General features: G+C 46.2%; 1 protein-coding gene across 12 annotated transcripts in view; it reads right to left on the bottom strand.

The window, feature by feature from the left end:
* Positions 1 to 1,171: 1,171 nt before the first annotated feature.
* R3HDM2 (R3H domain containing 2) overlaps positions 1,172 to 15,608 on the bottom strand; it is a 114,487-nt gene continuing 100,050 nt past the window's right edge. For all 12 annotated transcript variants that reach the window (XM_080935229.1, XM_080935237.1, XM_080935228.1 and 9 more), the window contains 10 exons: positions 13,579 to 13,821; positions 13,158 to 13,284; positions 12,765 to 12,925; positions 12,181 to 12,335; positions 10,280 to 10,380; positions 6,078 to 6,247; positions 5,157 to 5,304; positions 3,276 to 3,373; positions 2,870 to 2,954; positions 1,172 to 2,150 (listed from right to left, as the gene is read on the bottom strand). In XM_080935229.1, coding sequence (XP_080791355.1) covers positions 1,810 to 2,150; positions 2,870 to 2,954; positions 3,276 to 3,373; positions 5,157 to 5,304; positions 6,078 to 6,247; positions 10,280 to 10,380; positions 12,181 to 12,335; positions 12,765 to 12,925; positions 13,158 to 13,284; positions 13,579 to 13,821 — 1,629 coding nt within the window. In that variant the 3' untranslated portion in view covers positions 1,172 to 1,809. The remainder of the gene's footprint in view (positions 2,151 to 2,869; positions 2,955 to 3,275; positions 3,374 to 5,156; positions 5,305 to 6,077; positions 6,248 to 10,279; positions 10,381 to 12,180; positions 12,336 to 12,764; positions 12,926 to 13,157; positions 13,285 to 13,578; positions 13,822 to 15,608) is intronic.

Raw genomic sequence — 15,608 nt, forward strand, 5'->3', positions numbered from 1 at the left:
AGTTTACACACAAGCACCACTGCTATTAACCAATCTCACCGGCCCACAGCGGTCTTCCATAGAGAGGCTTCTGTCCAAGAATACGTTTGTCATTTAAGCTATGTGTGTATACTTACTGGAGCATGCCCTCTAACATGTGGCCAAAGGAAAACACACGGGACTTAGTTCTCCCCTTTCTCTACGTATCTTGGGATTAAACCTTTTAGGCTTAGCAGCAAGCATCTATTCACTGAGCCATCTTGATGGCCACATATTGAGCTCTTATCATCTGTGAAGAATGCTCCTTCCCACGAGAACTGTAAACTCTAGATTGCCAAGCTGTAGTCTTTACCCATTTTAATGGCAGCGCCACCTCACTTGGACAGCCCCACATGGGAACAGAGAGGCCAAGGGGGCAGCTGCATTCTTGGGAGACACAGCTTTCTCTATTCTGTGGGTCATTTGTTAAGGTTATGACTGTGTATAGATTCTGTTTGTTTTGGGGAAGGCCTTATTATGTAGCCCTGGTTGTCCTGGAACTTGCTATGTTCAAGCTGGTCTTAAATTCTAAGGTTTGCCTGTCTGCTTCCTAAGTGCTGGGATGAACAGGTTGTATTACTGAGGCAGGTGAAGACTCCTCCAGACAGCTCTGCCTTGCAAGTGGTAATCTGTAATTCTCAGCTGTCAACTGCAGAGGACAGGGACAGGGACAGGTCTTGGCACTGCGAGTTCACTGTGCTTCTGCTAAGAACCTACCGCTACGCTTTTAAGGATTAAAGGTGCAAGTTCTTCATCCCTGAAGGTTTTGGAAGATCAGATGGACAGAAATGAGGCCAGCATCCTGACCTAGTTCTGGACCAGACTTGCCCAGCTGGGCAGTCAGGCTATAATGAATATTAGAATTAATGAGCAAGAGGAACCTCTGGTGTGGACACAAAGGCCCAGAGTTGAGGAGCAATAAGTTTGGTGAAGAGCAGTTTGCAGAGTTTGAGAACCACAGACCACAATTCCAGAGACTCAGCAGCCTTTGAGAATTGTGTACAGGGGAGAGGATGCTGGAAGGAGTTAGGAAACATGTGCACTAGGGAAACCTTCCTAAGCTGCATCCCGTTGAGCAGTTGGGGAACTGGGCCTATTCAGAGCTTCCAGCCCAGCCCATACCCACAGAGAAACAGTCAGACAGCAACTGGTGGCCAGTGACAGGTTTTTGCTTTTTTATATTTATAAACAAAACCAACCTCCCCCCAAGTAACTCCCCAAACAAACAAACAAAAAAAAAAAAAAACAGATTAAATAAAATTTACAGTGAACCCAGCAAACATCTGTATGTGCAATTAAATACTGTGTCTGTTACTGTGGCACAAACCTCAAACAAACAATATACAAGTGTTCTGGGGATGGATTAGGGGTGGGGGTGTCCCAAGTTTTAACTCTGTGGGGTTTGGGGAGACAAGATGGGGGAAGTGAATGAATGGGGAAATCAATTTATTTTTCTTAATTCTGTCCATATAAATATATTCATGAAGACCAAAAGAGGGAAGGGCAGTTGGGCTGGTGATGAAATGGGAGAAGGGGAGGGCTGGGCCCTCTCAACTTTACTTGGCCAAAAATATGAAAGAAATTAATTTCACGGTGGGAGAAGAGATTTAAAAATGACAGATGATGAGAAGGAGAGGGAGACAGAAGGGGACCAACCAGGAGAAAGGGGGCCATGGCAAGGAGTCCCGTGCCGGTATGAGAATCTGTCTGTTTCTCTCTTCAGCCATAATGTGGTAGGCTCTTGCCCAATCGTCCGCCTTGGCTCCCTGTGCCAGCCCCTCTCCCCTGCAGCTATTGAGAGCTCGCTCGCTCCAGGATCCTCAGGTCATAGTTCTTTTTAGCCACTCGAAGTTTGAAGCGACTCACAGAGTTGTTGAGGCGCAGGGAGGCGTTCTGAGCAGCCAGGGGGCTGGGAAACACAGCCACTATCGTGTACAAGGCAGCGAGGTCCGAGTGGCGGCCATTCTCAGCAGTCCCACTGTTGTCCCCGCCTCCTGCACCAGGCAGCCCCTGAGCATCCTTAAGCCACTGGATCTTGGCACCAGACATGGCGAGCTGGGTGAAGAGTTTGTCTGCCTCTGTGCGAGTGATTCCTTCAGGGAGATCGGTCACCTCCAGCACCCTTCCCAGCACTGAAAGGGGAGAAGAGACAAACGGTTGTGACAATAAAGACTGGACAGTGGCCTGGCTATGTCACTGACCAAGCCTGTACCCAAAAAGTCCTCAAAAGCCCGACCTTTCCCTCTTAGCATCTGCTCAGATCAACCTAACTTAACCCCATCAAGATAAGGGAGGGAGTGTAGAGGGCAGCCATGGTGCTAAGATGAACCTTCCTTTCTCCTAACCCAGAGATGTAAGTAAGAAGGGACTGAGAATTAGGATCTGCACCTACAACTGCATTCCTTCCAGGGAGTCCCTGCTGTGAAATGCAGTTTTCTAGAAACCTTTAATGAACTCAGTGGCTCCCTTTCCACCCAGAGGCTGGTCCACAGGGGCAGCTGCAGACTAGAATCCCAAAGACCTGTGTGCCAAGCATGGAAGCCTGAGGAGAAAAGCTTCTCCCTACACTCCCAAATCAGTCTAGGATGAGCAAGGGGAGATGTCCTAGATTAGGGACAGGAGGGCCTCTAGCAGACTGCAGATAACAAGAGGCTTAGCCACCCATACTGTGTTATTCCAAATGTCTCTAGACCCTGCATAGTGGCTCAGGGACACAGACACTTCATTGCTCTACCTTCTGATTGCTCTTGCGCAGAGAAGACCTTACCCCCCACTCTCAGCTTGCTCCCACTTGTACTGGGATGGCAATGAAGGGCATTTCTCCTGAGGTGTCTGGATTTCTGCTACTCACCAACATCTGCCGTCCCCAGGTCAGTGGAGGCAGACTTGAGTGCTTGCCTCTTGCCTCGGTTCCCGTGCTTCAGTCCACTCTGTCCCTTCAATAGCCAACACAACTCTCAGCCATGTGAGCACTGACTGCCCTGTGCCCCAACATCTGCCCTAGACTCCGAGGAGCAGCATTCCACCCTGTGGACCCTGCCCAGTCAGGTAGTTAGAGTTCCCAGGGAGCAGGACATAAAACCTCTCCCTCTGGGCATCGAGGTGGAGTCAGAAGCACAAGAATAGGGCAAAACTCTTTGCTTTGTCCATTCTGTTTTCTCCTGTGTCCACCCAGGTGGCTGACGCAGACGGCTCACAGGCAGGGCCCAGATGAGAAGGGGAGTCTGATGCCTCAAGACTGAAGCAGATATGCTTACCTGGTGCACCGTGTACGCTGACTGGCCATGGAGCAAGGGAGGGCAGATGGACAGATTGTACTGTAATGGCTGACCCAACAGGGAATAGCGCCCATCACCTAAGGAGTGAGAGCAGATGGTTCTGCAGGAGCTTAAGCCTCACGGTGAGTCTAGTCTGAGACCTTAGGTAAACAGCAATGCATCCTATTCCTACCTTTCCTATGCTGGGAGTGCCTATGTAACTGATTTAAGAGCTACATTTCTATGTGGTAGCACACACTTTAATCCCAGCACTCAGCAGAAGCAGGCAGATCTATGGGTTCAAGCTCAGCCTAGTCTACATTGAGAGTTCAAGGACAGCCATAGCTACATAGTAAGACCCTGCCTCAGAAAAACAAAACAAACTAACAGCTATGTCCCTTCCTAAACTTTGAGCAGGACTATTAGATCCCTCTGAGTTCTCTCCATTGTAGACCCTATGTAAATTGTCAGGGAAGAGTTCGGTGTACATGCCTGTTATTCTAACACTTGGGAAACTGAAGCAGGAGGATTGCTGTGAGTTTGAGGCTAGCCTGGACTACACAGTCAATTCCAAGCCAGTCTGGGATACAAAGTGAAACTTAGTCTCAAGAAAATGAGAAAAGGAAAATGACCAGGGAAGAACCTTTATGCATGTCCCTCATCTCCTCAGGGATATCAGTTCCTGACTCATGAGAGAGCGCAGGTGAGGCCCCGTTGGAAATGCTGGCTGTGTACGGCAGATGCAATGCTAGGAGAGCCCCGTTTGGTCCTGCTGGATCACAGCCAGATGAACACAGCCCATAAAGCACTTGTAACTTACTATTCACAAATGATTTATTTTGGAGTATTTTAAAGTTTTTAAACAGGCTGGAGAGATGGCTCAGGGGTTAAGAGCACTGACCGCTCTTCCAAAAGTCCTGAGTTCAAATCTCAGCAACAACATGGTGGCTCACAACCATCTGTAATGGGATCTGATGCCCTCTTCTTGTGTCTGAAGACACTGACAGTGTACTCACCTATATAAAATTAATAAGTCTTAAAAATTTTTTGAAGTTTTTAAGTAACATCTTAATCTTATTTTTAGACTACTTGTAATGGCCAAAGCAAAAAGCACTAAGACTGTTTCCATCTTAAATATGTTTAAGCCCATTTTACAGATGAGGGAACTAAGGTCTACTTACAAAGTTAAGTAACTTGTTCAACATCACAAAGCTACTTTGTCCTGATTAACTGAAATTCATTGTTGCCTGTTTAGAAATCACATTCTTCTTGGAGCTGGGGAGATGCTCATCCGCTAAGAGCACTTAGCTCCTACAGGGGACTTGGTTTGGTTCCCACACCCACATCAGTATCTCACAACCACATGTGAGTCCAGTTCAAAAAATATATAAACTTACATAGGAACAGCACATAAATAAGAAAATTTTATACATACACACATGCATATACACACATATAATATATATGATATATGATATATATATATACATATATATATATATTATATATACATATATATTTTCCATCCTGAGACAAGATTTCTCTGTGTAACAGCCCTAGCTGTCCTGAAACTCACTTTGTATACCAGGCTGACCTCAAATTCAGACATCCTCTTGCCTCTGCTTCCTGAGGCGTGCCTAGTGAAACAATCTTACAGCCAAGGCCATACTGTTCTGACACAGCCTCACATTCACTAGCTAATACCAAGTCTGTGGAGGATGCTGGGGTCAGTTACAGAAGAGCAGCAGGAGGCCGGTGTCCTTTGCCTCAGCAGCTATTAGAAGATATGTTCCCTCCCTGTCACTATCTTCTAGTCTTTCCCTTTGTAATGGAATATGAATGCTGAGCTCCAGAGCAGCCCACCTTCATCTGACTGCCTACCCTGTGCGGGACCTCCAGGCCGGGGAAATGGTGTGAGGACAGGCAGGGGACTGAGTCCAGTGCAGACGTTGCTGAGGCTTGTGACAGGAGAGGGTGCTGGAGACTGGGTCGGAGATGTGACGGGGCTGCTGCCCATTTGTGCATTGGTCTGTGAAAGAGAAGAGCACATATCACATAAACACAGAATATCCTTTGTGTGCCTGCACGGCTTCCAATTCATAATTGGCAAGAAACACAGTGGTCTTGTAAGCACTGCCCAAGTCAGACTGCCGCTCCCAACCGCCTTCTTGCTCCCTAGTTTGTTATTATGTACTAATCTTACTTCTGATGCTTGGGATCAAACCTAGGGCTTCATGCATGCTAGGCAAGCAGTGAACCACTCACCTATCCTGACAGCCCTACCCTGTGTTTTTAGTTCCCATTCTTGACCAAACTGTGTGTACGTGTTTAGAAGGCACAGTCAGAGATAGCATTGGAGGAAAAGACTTGGTAAACACGAAGGCCTATTTTCTTCAAAGGGTTTTAGGTAGTGCTTGGTCACCCAGAAGGCCAGAGGGGATACTGTCTGTCGACCTCATGATCTTTGCTATTCTATGGAGTCATCCTTCTTGAGTTTCCCCCAAATCCTGGGTACTGTTTAGACCTTTATCTTGAGCTTAGTCTCTCAGTGAATGGAACCCACCCTGATGAAAGAGTCCTTCAGTAGACCCATCTGTGGTGGCTTGAGTACACTCAGCCAGGGAGGGGTACCATGAGGAGGAGCCTTGATGGAGTCAGTGTGTCATCCTAGCTGCCTGGACCCCTTTAATTCTGTGAGCTTGAGTGTCTGAGGCCAGCCTGGTCTATACAGTGAGTTCCAGAGCTATTCAGTGAGACCCTGGAAACCAACCAGACAAGACAAACAACAAGGTCTGGGCTTACCTGGGGGTCACCGTCAGGACGGTACAGGTCTCCAGGCTTCTGACCACGCTGGTCCACACTGTAGTATTTGCAGTGACTCCACTGGACCATGGATGGATTCTGGGGGGTCTGGGGTCCATTAGGGACATTCAGTTGCATGACCACCACACCTGGTCCAGAAGGTGACACTCCTGAGTAGCAGGAGGAAAGCAGTTTTTGGAATAGAGTTATCTCTGAATGGAGAAGCCAGCAAGCAAATCCACCCACTTGTTTCAGGGCCATTCTAACTGTGTCCTGCCAAGAATCTGAAACAGCTGCTGATTTGGCTTCTGATTCTCACCCCCACCCCCTAACCAGTGGAGGTTTGAGTGGAAGAGAAATGGTTCCAGACGCTAGTGCTCTCCTGCCCTTCACCTGCTGAGGGCATTTTGTTATGATTGGCAGAAAAACTACTCCATTCTGTCCAAATTGATATTACCAAACACCTAGGTCAGATCTGCATCTGGGTTTGGGTCACAGGCCAGGGCTACAGATATGTTCAAGTTTCTCTGGGAAGGATTGCAGGTAATGCCAGCAAACTCTATTGTTCTGGAGAAGGCAGAATCTCACAGCTTCTAGATCACCTTACAAAGCACTGTTTGCCACCAGCTGGTTATGTGGGGGTACAGCTCAAGCAGAGGGCACAAGTCATATTCAGAAAATGAGGAATAATTTTGAGGTGCTAAGGTATAACTGTACTGTGGGAAAACACTAAGAGATAAGAAGCTTATTTAACAAACATTTATTGTATGTTTGCTATGTGCTAGTACTTATGCTGGACACTGAGTGTACCACAGACAAGCCCGGTCACTGTCTTCACAAGAAAGATAGTCTATTAACAATGCAGAAATTAAAACAAGAGCTGGTAGCAGAGTCTGAGGTACATTCTGATAGACACTTGGAGTGTGCCCTAGAGATTCTGGGACAGGACCAGTGCTTGGTGAAGCTCACTTTGTACATGCATTGGCTAAATGAATAGGGCAAAGGAAGAAGGGGTCTAGGGTAGGAAGAATGAAGCAGGAAGTTCTGTAGGAGGTAGCCAGAAGGATAATGTCTGCACTGAAGGCTACGTTGGCAGACTCCAGGGCCCAACTGGGTATGACTGTGAGCTCTGGTGCTGGCAGCCACTGTTACTTCCTCTAATCTGCAGGTGGAGGAGGGAAAGGGCATCTATCAGTGTGGCTTACAGAAAGGGCCACAGGACACAGTTGTGGTGTGCTATGCATCCATAACAACTCTCTGCTTGCTGAAGTTGCTCCGGGCACGTTACTTCCCATCCTACCAGCCCTACCCACTCTAACATCCTCTACCAACAACACTGCAATTGACTTTATTCAAACTCCTCACTGCAACCTGAGGGCCCAAGGAAGAAACAATCAGATCTGCAGCTCTTCTGGAAGGCAGTTCATGATTGGAGCCTAATGCCCTGGGCTGGAAAAGGTGGGGCATGTGCCAGGGTCTATTCGATGAAAGCAGGACAAAGAAAACAGCTCCTCTGAATATACACACAGGAACTACTGGGGGCTCCACAGGAGGGAAGAAAAAGACAAAGTCTTTATATTATTTTCTCTAACTCCAACAACGATAATAAAGCCAGTGTTCCTGGTTGCAGTCTCTGCTCTGAACTCCTCCCCACTCAGTCCTCCCCCGCTGGCCTGGAGCGTTGTTCCTTCACTCAACCGAGGACACCTAGCACTGCTCAATTGATGAGCTGATTTTATGCCTCTCTTCCTCGAGCCAAAAGCAGGTGGCGTCTGTTAACAGCTGAGCTGTCCCTACTTCTTAATGGACATGGCAATTAAAAAAAAAAATCCACTGCCCAGGGATACACTTCCTTCTCCTCAGGTTGGGGAAGGAGCCTGGACTGAGAGTCTGGTAAGAGGGAGAAGGGGGCTGAGTAAGGAAATCAATTTCAGCTTGAGAGCTAAGAAAGGAGAGGGGACGTGTGAATGGCTTTTTAAGTGGCATCATTAAACCCGGGTAGAAAGGTCGATGGGCAGAGCAAACCACATAAATACAAGCAGATGACATTTATGTCTGGCAGAATTGGTTTTCGTTTTTTGTTTAGATTTTTTTTTTTAGATCATTGAGAGAGAAAACTGAAAACTGATAGGGATTCTTCCTCACCAGCAGGGACCAAATCTATGAAAAAGAAATGAAGTCAAAATGACAGGACAGAAACCAGCATCTTGGCTCCGCTGCCCCTATCCTTACTTGGCAGGGGAGAGGAAGATCTTTCTAAAGTGGAAGATATTCTCAGTCTTGAAAACCCTTAAAGCTGAGCCATAAGTGTGTGAGAGGCCTGTTTGTTCTGCATGGCGTCTCTGCTGCTGTGTCACTGTCATTTCTTATCTGTGTGGACTTTCCCAAACAGGAGTCCTGCCTGTATAAACCTCAGGGGACCTGTAAGCCACCATTTTTGTGGTGACAAGGTATTTCCTGGACTTAGAGTTATATGTAGTATTATAGTTGCAGAATTAAGGTTCAGATGAACTGGGCAACTACAAAAAGGTATTAATAAACCACAGCAGTTGTTCCAGGAACAGCCAATCCTAATCCCTGCCTTTATTTTTGGAAAAGTGACCATGTTGAAGGTGAGGGTGACCTCTGTGGGCCATTCCTGCCATCTCTCTTCCAAGTCAACAGTAAACTGGAAAGGAAAGTGTAAGAGACACTGGTTTCTTTTTAAAAATGTCTTTACTTCCTGTGAGCAGACAGTAAACATTTAAACATCATGGTTATGTGAGCATCATGTCCTAGGTTAGGATGTAGGGCTGAGAGAAGGCACAAACTGTCAGAAGTGTAGGTCAGCTCAGGGAAGAATGGAGATTTAACTGGGAGAAATTCCTAAGCAGCAAGGAGAACAGACGATGGGGAAGGTTTCTCATTTCCTTGACCTGGGAAGTCTGGACTACTTCCTCCTTTCACCCAAAGCCTTGGTTTCCAGTGTTGCTGGTCTCCAGAACAAAAGATGTTTTAGTCAGCTTAGTACTAGACCAAGTAAGTGATACATAACTATTTCCAATGGCTTTGTTTTTGATTCAAGGCCGTTTTATATTGAACAACAGATACCAGAGACCGAAGAGCTATACTTCCACAGGGACATTCAAGGCCAAGTGCCCTTGGCAGACAGAAAAGGCATCCAGAGAGCTCACTCACGTAATAAAGGGTGGATGGATTTAAAACCTTGGCTTGTGAGAGATCCCCATTTGGTCTAGATGAAACCAGAAGTCATTTCACCTTAAAGGTGAAATATATCTTATGAGCGAGATTAATTCTGTAATTGCCCAAAGCACCTAGCAGCAAAAGTACAAAACATCTTAGGTGAAAGCATTTCATTCCAAATGGAAAACCCAGCCAAATGGCTCCCTGTCACCAAAAGAGAGAGAAGATCTATACAGAGCAAAATGGGGATGTCTTGAGGATGAGTTTAGGCTTCTTCTCCAAAGCCCTGAAGTTTTTTTTTGACTGTACCATGTCTGTGTAGGAGCTCTGAGAGACAAACAGACAAGGGCCCCTGTCCCTTGTATTCTGGGACAGACAGCCACGGGCCACATGGCCATATGCACTTGCATGGCATAGCCAGCCCCTTTGAAGTCCTGTAGGTGTTTAACATAAAACCGCTTCCTTCCTGAACAGAAAGGGATAGAGCACAAAGTCTCCTGAAGACCTGTGACTGGCAATGTGGCTCACAGGGGACACAAAGACAAAAGTCCTAAGGTCCAGTCCTGGAACTATGATGACCTTCAGTACAATATCCACTCTTAAGTCTTAGATTTCATTATAGATTGTGGTCAGAATAAAAACATCACTGTGCATGTGAGCACTCACTAAAATCTGCTAAACAGATCTATGATGCTTTAAAAAGCATTTCTCAGCTTTGTTTTTCACATTCCCAAGAGAGAGAAAAGCTGTCTAAAGAATGAAGGAGTGCAGGAGACAGAGGGTTTTCTGACAGTGAGTGTTGGTACACAGGTACCAACAAAAGCACAAGGAAACCATGACCTTTCTGTCTCTACCTTCTGAGAGGTAGGATCAAGGTGTGCACTGCCCTGTGTAAAAGACTCAGGCCTTTGTGATGAGAGCAGAGCCCACCCCTGAACCGTTCCGTGCTTTATCATGCAAGCCCTTCAGGAGTGCATGCCGTGGCCAGTGCCCAAGCCTACCCCAGACTCTGCCCTTACCTGAGTACTGCTGTGGTATCTGTGGTGGGCTGCAGGGAGAGGGAGACGGAGGCATCTGGTACTGCTCAGAGCCAGGAGGCTGTAGAAACCCCACAGAAGGGCTGGGAGGGGAGAAGAAAGGAGTAGTAACAGGACAGAGGGAGAAACAGCTTCTGACAAACAGCTGCTGCTCCCTAGGCCTCCCCTAGGAGGCAGAGGCAGCTACAAGTCATTCCCAGACCAATTTACCAGGCAATTTCTAAAATCACTCATCAGTTGAAACTTAATTATATATATTTGTACTTGATCATCTTTCAATTAGGAAACTGCTAATCTGCACTAAATATGGAATGTTAGCAGCGCATGCTCTTCCTAACAATACAGAACACCAAACACACAGAGGTTTTAAAAACAAAAAAGAACTAAATCAAGTCAGGGTCAGACCACAGTGCTAGAAAAAGGAATGAAAAGAACTAAAGGGTGAATGACTGAGGATTTACACACAGTGGTTAACACTGGGGCTCCCTCAAGACAAACAAGAGAAACATACTGCAAAATTCAACACAGCATGGACACATATAGACAGGTAAGCACACACATTGGAGATGCGCACACAGACACATACAATAGACAGACATTACTTCTATCCAGCTCTGTGACTGTAGGTTTGTTATGATTCCTAGCTTGAATTTCTTCATTAAAAAAAAAAAAAAAAAAAGGAGGCATATATGCCTTTAATCCTCGAACCCAGGAGGCAAAAGTCAGTGGATTTCTGAATTCAAGGCTAGCCTAGTCTACAGAGTGAGTTTCAGGACAGCCAGGGCTACACAGAGAAATCCTGTCTCAAAAAACTGAACAAAACCCAAAGCAAAACAAACAAACAAACAAAAAACAAACCAAAAAACAAACAAAAAAACCCTAAACAAACCAAAAAACCAAAAACCAAACTCAACCAACCAACCATCCAACCCAATGAGAGGGCTGAAGAGATAGATAAGATTACTCTGTGGTTAAGAACAGTTTTGGTCTTTCAGAAGAGCAAAGTTCAACTCCTAGCTCCCCCTCATGGCAGCTCATAACCACCTCTAAATCTCTAACTCTACTTCTATGAGATCTAACATTCACTTCTGCCTTTTGAGTATATCCCACTCCCCTTTGACACACACACACACACACACACACACACAGTGAGAGAGAGAGAGAGAGAGAGAGAACGCACCAGGACATAGTGACTTATCATGTAACCATAAATTGGGGGCCAGCCTGAGCAAAGATCCTGTTTCTAAAAATGTATCAAGATACAGTCATGGTGCTACACACTATAATCTCAGCAACACTCAAGAGGCTGAGGTAGAAAGGCACAGGGCTCAGGGCCAGCCTAGGTTACATAGTAGAACCAAAAAGTCTCACAAAGAAACAAATAAAACTAGGGTAGTATACTAGGTTATTCCTAAGATGTTTCTTCTGCTACAATGATCTTAGCCATGATGTCTCTGCACTCTCTCTACAGTAAAAGAAGACTATGGGTATATGGTAAAATTGGTTGTTTTAATCGTGACCAGTCCCTATCTCACAGTTCTGAGACTGGCTACCTGACTGACAAGCACTGGGGTCATTGTAACCAGTGTCTTGGAAGCAGGCAGTTCTTGCTGCAAAGCTCTATGCAAATATCAAACCAATGAGGAGAAAGAGAGTGACTCCTACACACACACTTTTTCACCAGGTAGTCCAGGCTCATCTGGAGTTGTGACCCTCACATATTAGCTTCTCAAGTGCTGCTGGGATTGTATGTGTGCCACTGTGCCAGGAGACTGGCTGGGGTAATACTGGCCTTCTTAGACCAGTGAAGACAAAAAGACAGATAGTGTAGCAATCGCTAAAGGTCAATGGGAAATTCGTGGCGGCTCTCCGGCAGTCCTCACCTCGTGCCGTTCTGCTGAGCTGGTGGGATCATGCTGTAGTACACAGGCACACCTCCTGCTGGGAGGCCTCCTTGCACAGACTGGCTGGCAGGGACCAGCATGGGCTGCTGGAAAGGCGGCTGGACCACATTTTGTGAGTCACTGCCCACTGGGACCTGGTGGAGAAGAACATGGGTAAGGTCATCTCACCGAGCTCACCCACAGGCTTCTCATGAGTACACCACACAGCCCCTCCCACTGAGGGGCTCTTGCAGCAGCCCTCCTCTGCCCAAAGCAAACACTCACAAAGCCATCTCAACATTTTCTCCCTTAAACACTACCCTGAGATAGCAGACACAAGGAAGGAGCTCTGATTTCCTCTCAGATGCTTCCTGGACACACATTCACTTATATGACTGTATAAAGACCACAATTTAAACTCTTCTCAAACTCTCTGGGCTTGCTTTGAGAAGAAAATACCCAGAGAGGTTCTAGGGGAAACATGACATCTCAGTACTGGAATCTTAAGTCTGCATAACTGGGGGAAGCCATCCTTTTGGCTTTGCTAAGCCTCAGTGATCTTTCCTAACACAGAATATACCCACTTGGTAAGAAGGCAGTGGAGTGTATTGAACCACCAGGCCCGGCATCTGGCCTCCCATGCTGCTCCTCTGGTTGTTGAGTAGGCCCTGGTTCTGAGGCTGCTGGACCCCAAGCATGCCTTGGAAAGCCGTCTGCTGCTGGCTAGACATCATGGGCTGTAAGCCTAGAAATGGTCCAGGCACAGAAAATGTCAGTACAAATCTATAGAAGCCCCACTATCTCAAACTGCTGCCCCCTCCACTCTTACCTTTCTTCTTCCACGGATCCTGACCCCTCCTTAGAAAGTTAATCGTTCCCACTCCTCGCCCCCACTTTAACCCCCAGATGGGAAGCACTTGTTCCCCAGGTCTCTGTCCTCCTTGGGCACCACCATCTTACAGCAGCAGTCCTCTTACCAGGCTGCTGGGATGCTTGAGGCAGCTGTTGACCACGCTGTGGGCTATAGGCCACCGGGTGAGACAGAGGTCGATATTGCTGGTTGGAATTGGGATACTGTCCAGGAGGGTAGTAAGAAACCTGGATCTATGAGAGGAAACAGATATGCAAGAGGTCTCTCTAATCAAGACATAACACTTGCAAATTTACTAAATGCCTCAGGGGCTGATAATCAGAATTTTCTAAGTGGGGACAGTTTGGTTCACATCTCTAGGATGACTATACAAGTCTGAAATGAAGCACACTTGTGTTCTGCAGAATGGTAGCTGCCCACAGCCGACAATGAGCACAGCATCCTTCCCGCCCGTGTACACTAGTGGAAGAAGGACTGTGATAAGGGATAGCTGGTGCACTAATGGAGGGAGTGGGAGGGGTGTTTACCTGCTGAGGGGGCTGCATGTAGCCTTGGGGTGGCAGGACTTGCTGGGTAGGTGGTGCATGACTAGAGGTGGAGTAGTTGGAAGTAGGAAGGGGCTGTCCTGCGGAAGCCATGATGAAACTAGCTTGCTGAGGATGCTGGGGGAGAAGTGGGGGCTGGAACAAAGCTGAGGATGGGTCAGCTGCTTCAGTAGAACCTTGGCGGCTAAGGCTCATTTGACCAAAGGGGTTGCTGAGGTCTTCTGCCTGTTGAGAGAGTAGGGGACTGAAGGACTGTGTTAAACCTCCGAATTTGGCTTCAATACAGACGACACACAGAGCTGGATGGGGTGGCACACGCTTGTAATCTCAGCACTTGGGAGGTAGAGGCTGGAGGATCACCAGCTCATGACTAGCTTCAGCTACATACTAAGTTCTACGACAGCCTGGCCTATATAGGCCTTGTCTCAAATATACTAATAACCAAACCAAGAACAGAAAGACACACTAGCCATGCTCTGCAGAAGAGGTTCTCAACCATCCTAATGCTGCTACCCTTTAATCACATTTTGTCATGGTGTGCTGACCCCTCAACTATGAAATTATTTTCACTGTTACCTTGTAACTTTGCAGTGTTACTACTGTTATGAATTGTAATGCAAGTATATTATAATGCAAGTTTTCCAATGGTCTTAGGCAACCCACAGGTTGAGAACCACTGCTCTACAGCATTCCCTATACCACTTGGGATAGTCTGCTCTCTGCATTGAGAAATGCATTTTAGCCTCAAGACTATGTCAAGGCATTTTAAACTGATAACTGTGTGAAGCCTAAACCCAGAAACAGTCTCTATAAAGTGCAACAATGGCTGCCCTGATCACAGCTGTTGCTCTGGATATTAGAAACAGTATCTCTGTGAACTGTTAACAATGGCTGCCCTGATCACAGCTGTTAATTAGAGTTATTCTTCAGATGGGGCTACCTACAGGAACATAGGATAAATGAGAATTAAAGATGATATGACTCTGTCTCCAGTATTCCTCATGCTCCTGAATTGCCACAAATCCTGTCCCTACAGAACACAGCCTCACAGACCAGGACAGACAGCCAGAGCTGTGGGCTCACTCCTGCTGCTGTCTCATACTCTCTCATTTCCACCTTTGTTCTTTGACACTAGCCTAGAGTTCTCCTGCCCTTTAAAAACCACTTCCAATTCTCACCTCTGAAAGGAGGCCAGAGTGGCTGAACTTGAGGGAGAAGCTGGCTGGGTTGTAATTACCTCTTTCAGAGTGAGGGTGTGCCATCTTACTCCTGTGATGACAGGTTAGTTTCTTAGCTTCCTGTTCTGATTTCTGTGCTCTGAACAGTAATTCACATACAAACACACATGCACACATATCAGAGTAATTCTTTTGCAAAAGAAAATACTAGACACCAAAAGAAAATGTTGCCCTAGTTCCATTCCATTTTCAGGGAACTTTTTGCTACCTTCTTGGTCAGGAATAGATGACAAGAGGACTAGATTGCAGATTAATTTGAGGTCCATATTCCAGCACTTTTCAGAATGGAGATTAAGAGGTAGGAGGAAAAGGGGATTCTAGTGAAAAAGCAGAGAGGTGTGATTAATATAAAGTAAAAAAGGAAGGGTTCATTACCACCATGAAGTAATCAACTATGAGGCAAATTAGATTTGCAAAGGATTTGTATTTAGGATGCAAATAATTTATTTTTAATTTTATTTATTTATTTTTGCTATTTTTTCCTTTAAAAATAAAATATTTTTTCTATTTTTGAGACAGGATATTACTTTAACCCAGACTGGACTGGAATTTACTATGTAGCCTAGGCTGGCCTGGCACTCAGGGCAATCCTTCTGCCTTATCTTCCTAAGTGCTGGGATTAAAAGTCTGTGCCACTGCATTCACTTTACAGACAATCTACACAGCATGTCTTAAGCATCTAGACAGAACATAAACTGATACAGAGGGATAGGGAGGATTTGAACGGGGACCTGAGGAGTCTGCAATGAAGGAAGTAGAGAGAACAAGTCTGAA

The sequence above is a fragment of the Micromys minutus genome, assembly GCF_963924665.1.
Source record: "Micromys minutus genome assembly, chromosome: 22".
Classification (NCBI taxonomy): Eukaryota; Metazoa; Chordata; class Mammalia; order Rodentia; family Muridae; genus Micromys; species Micromys minutus.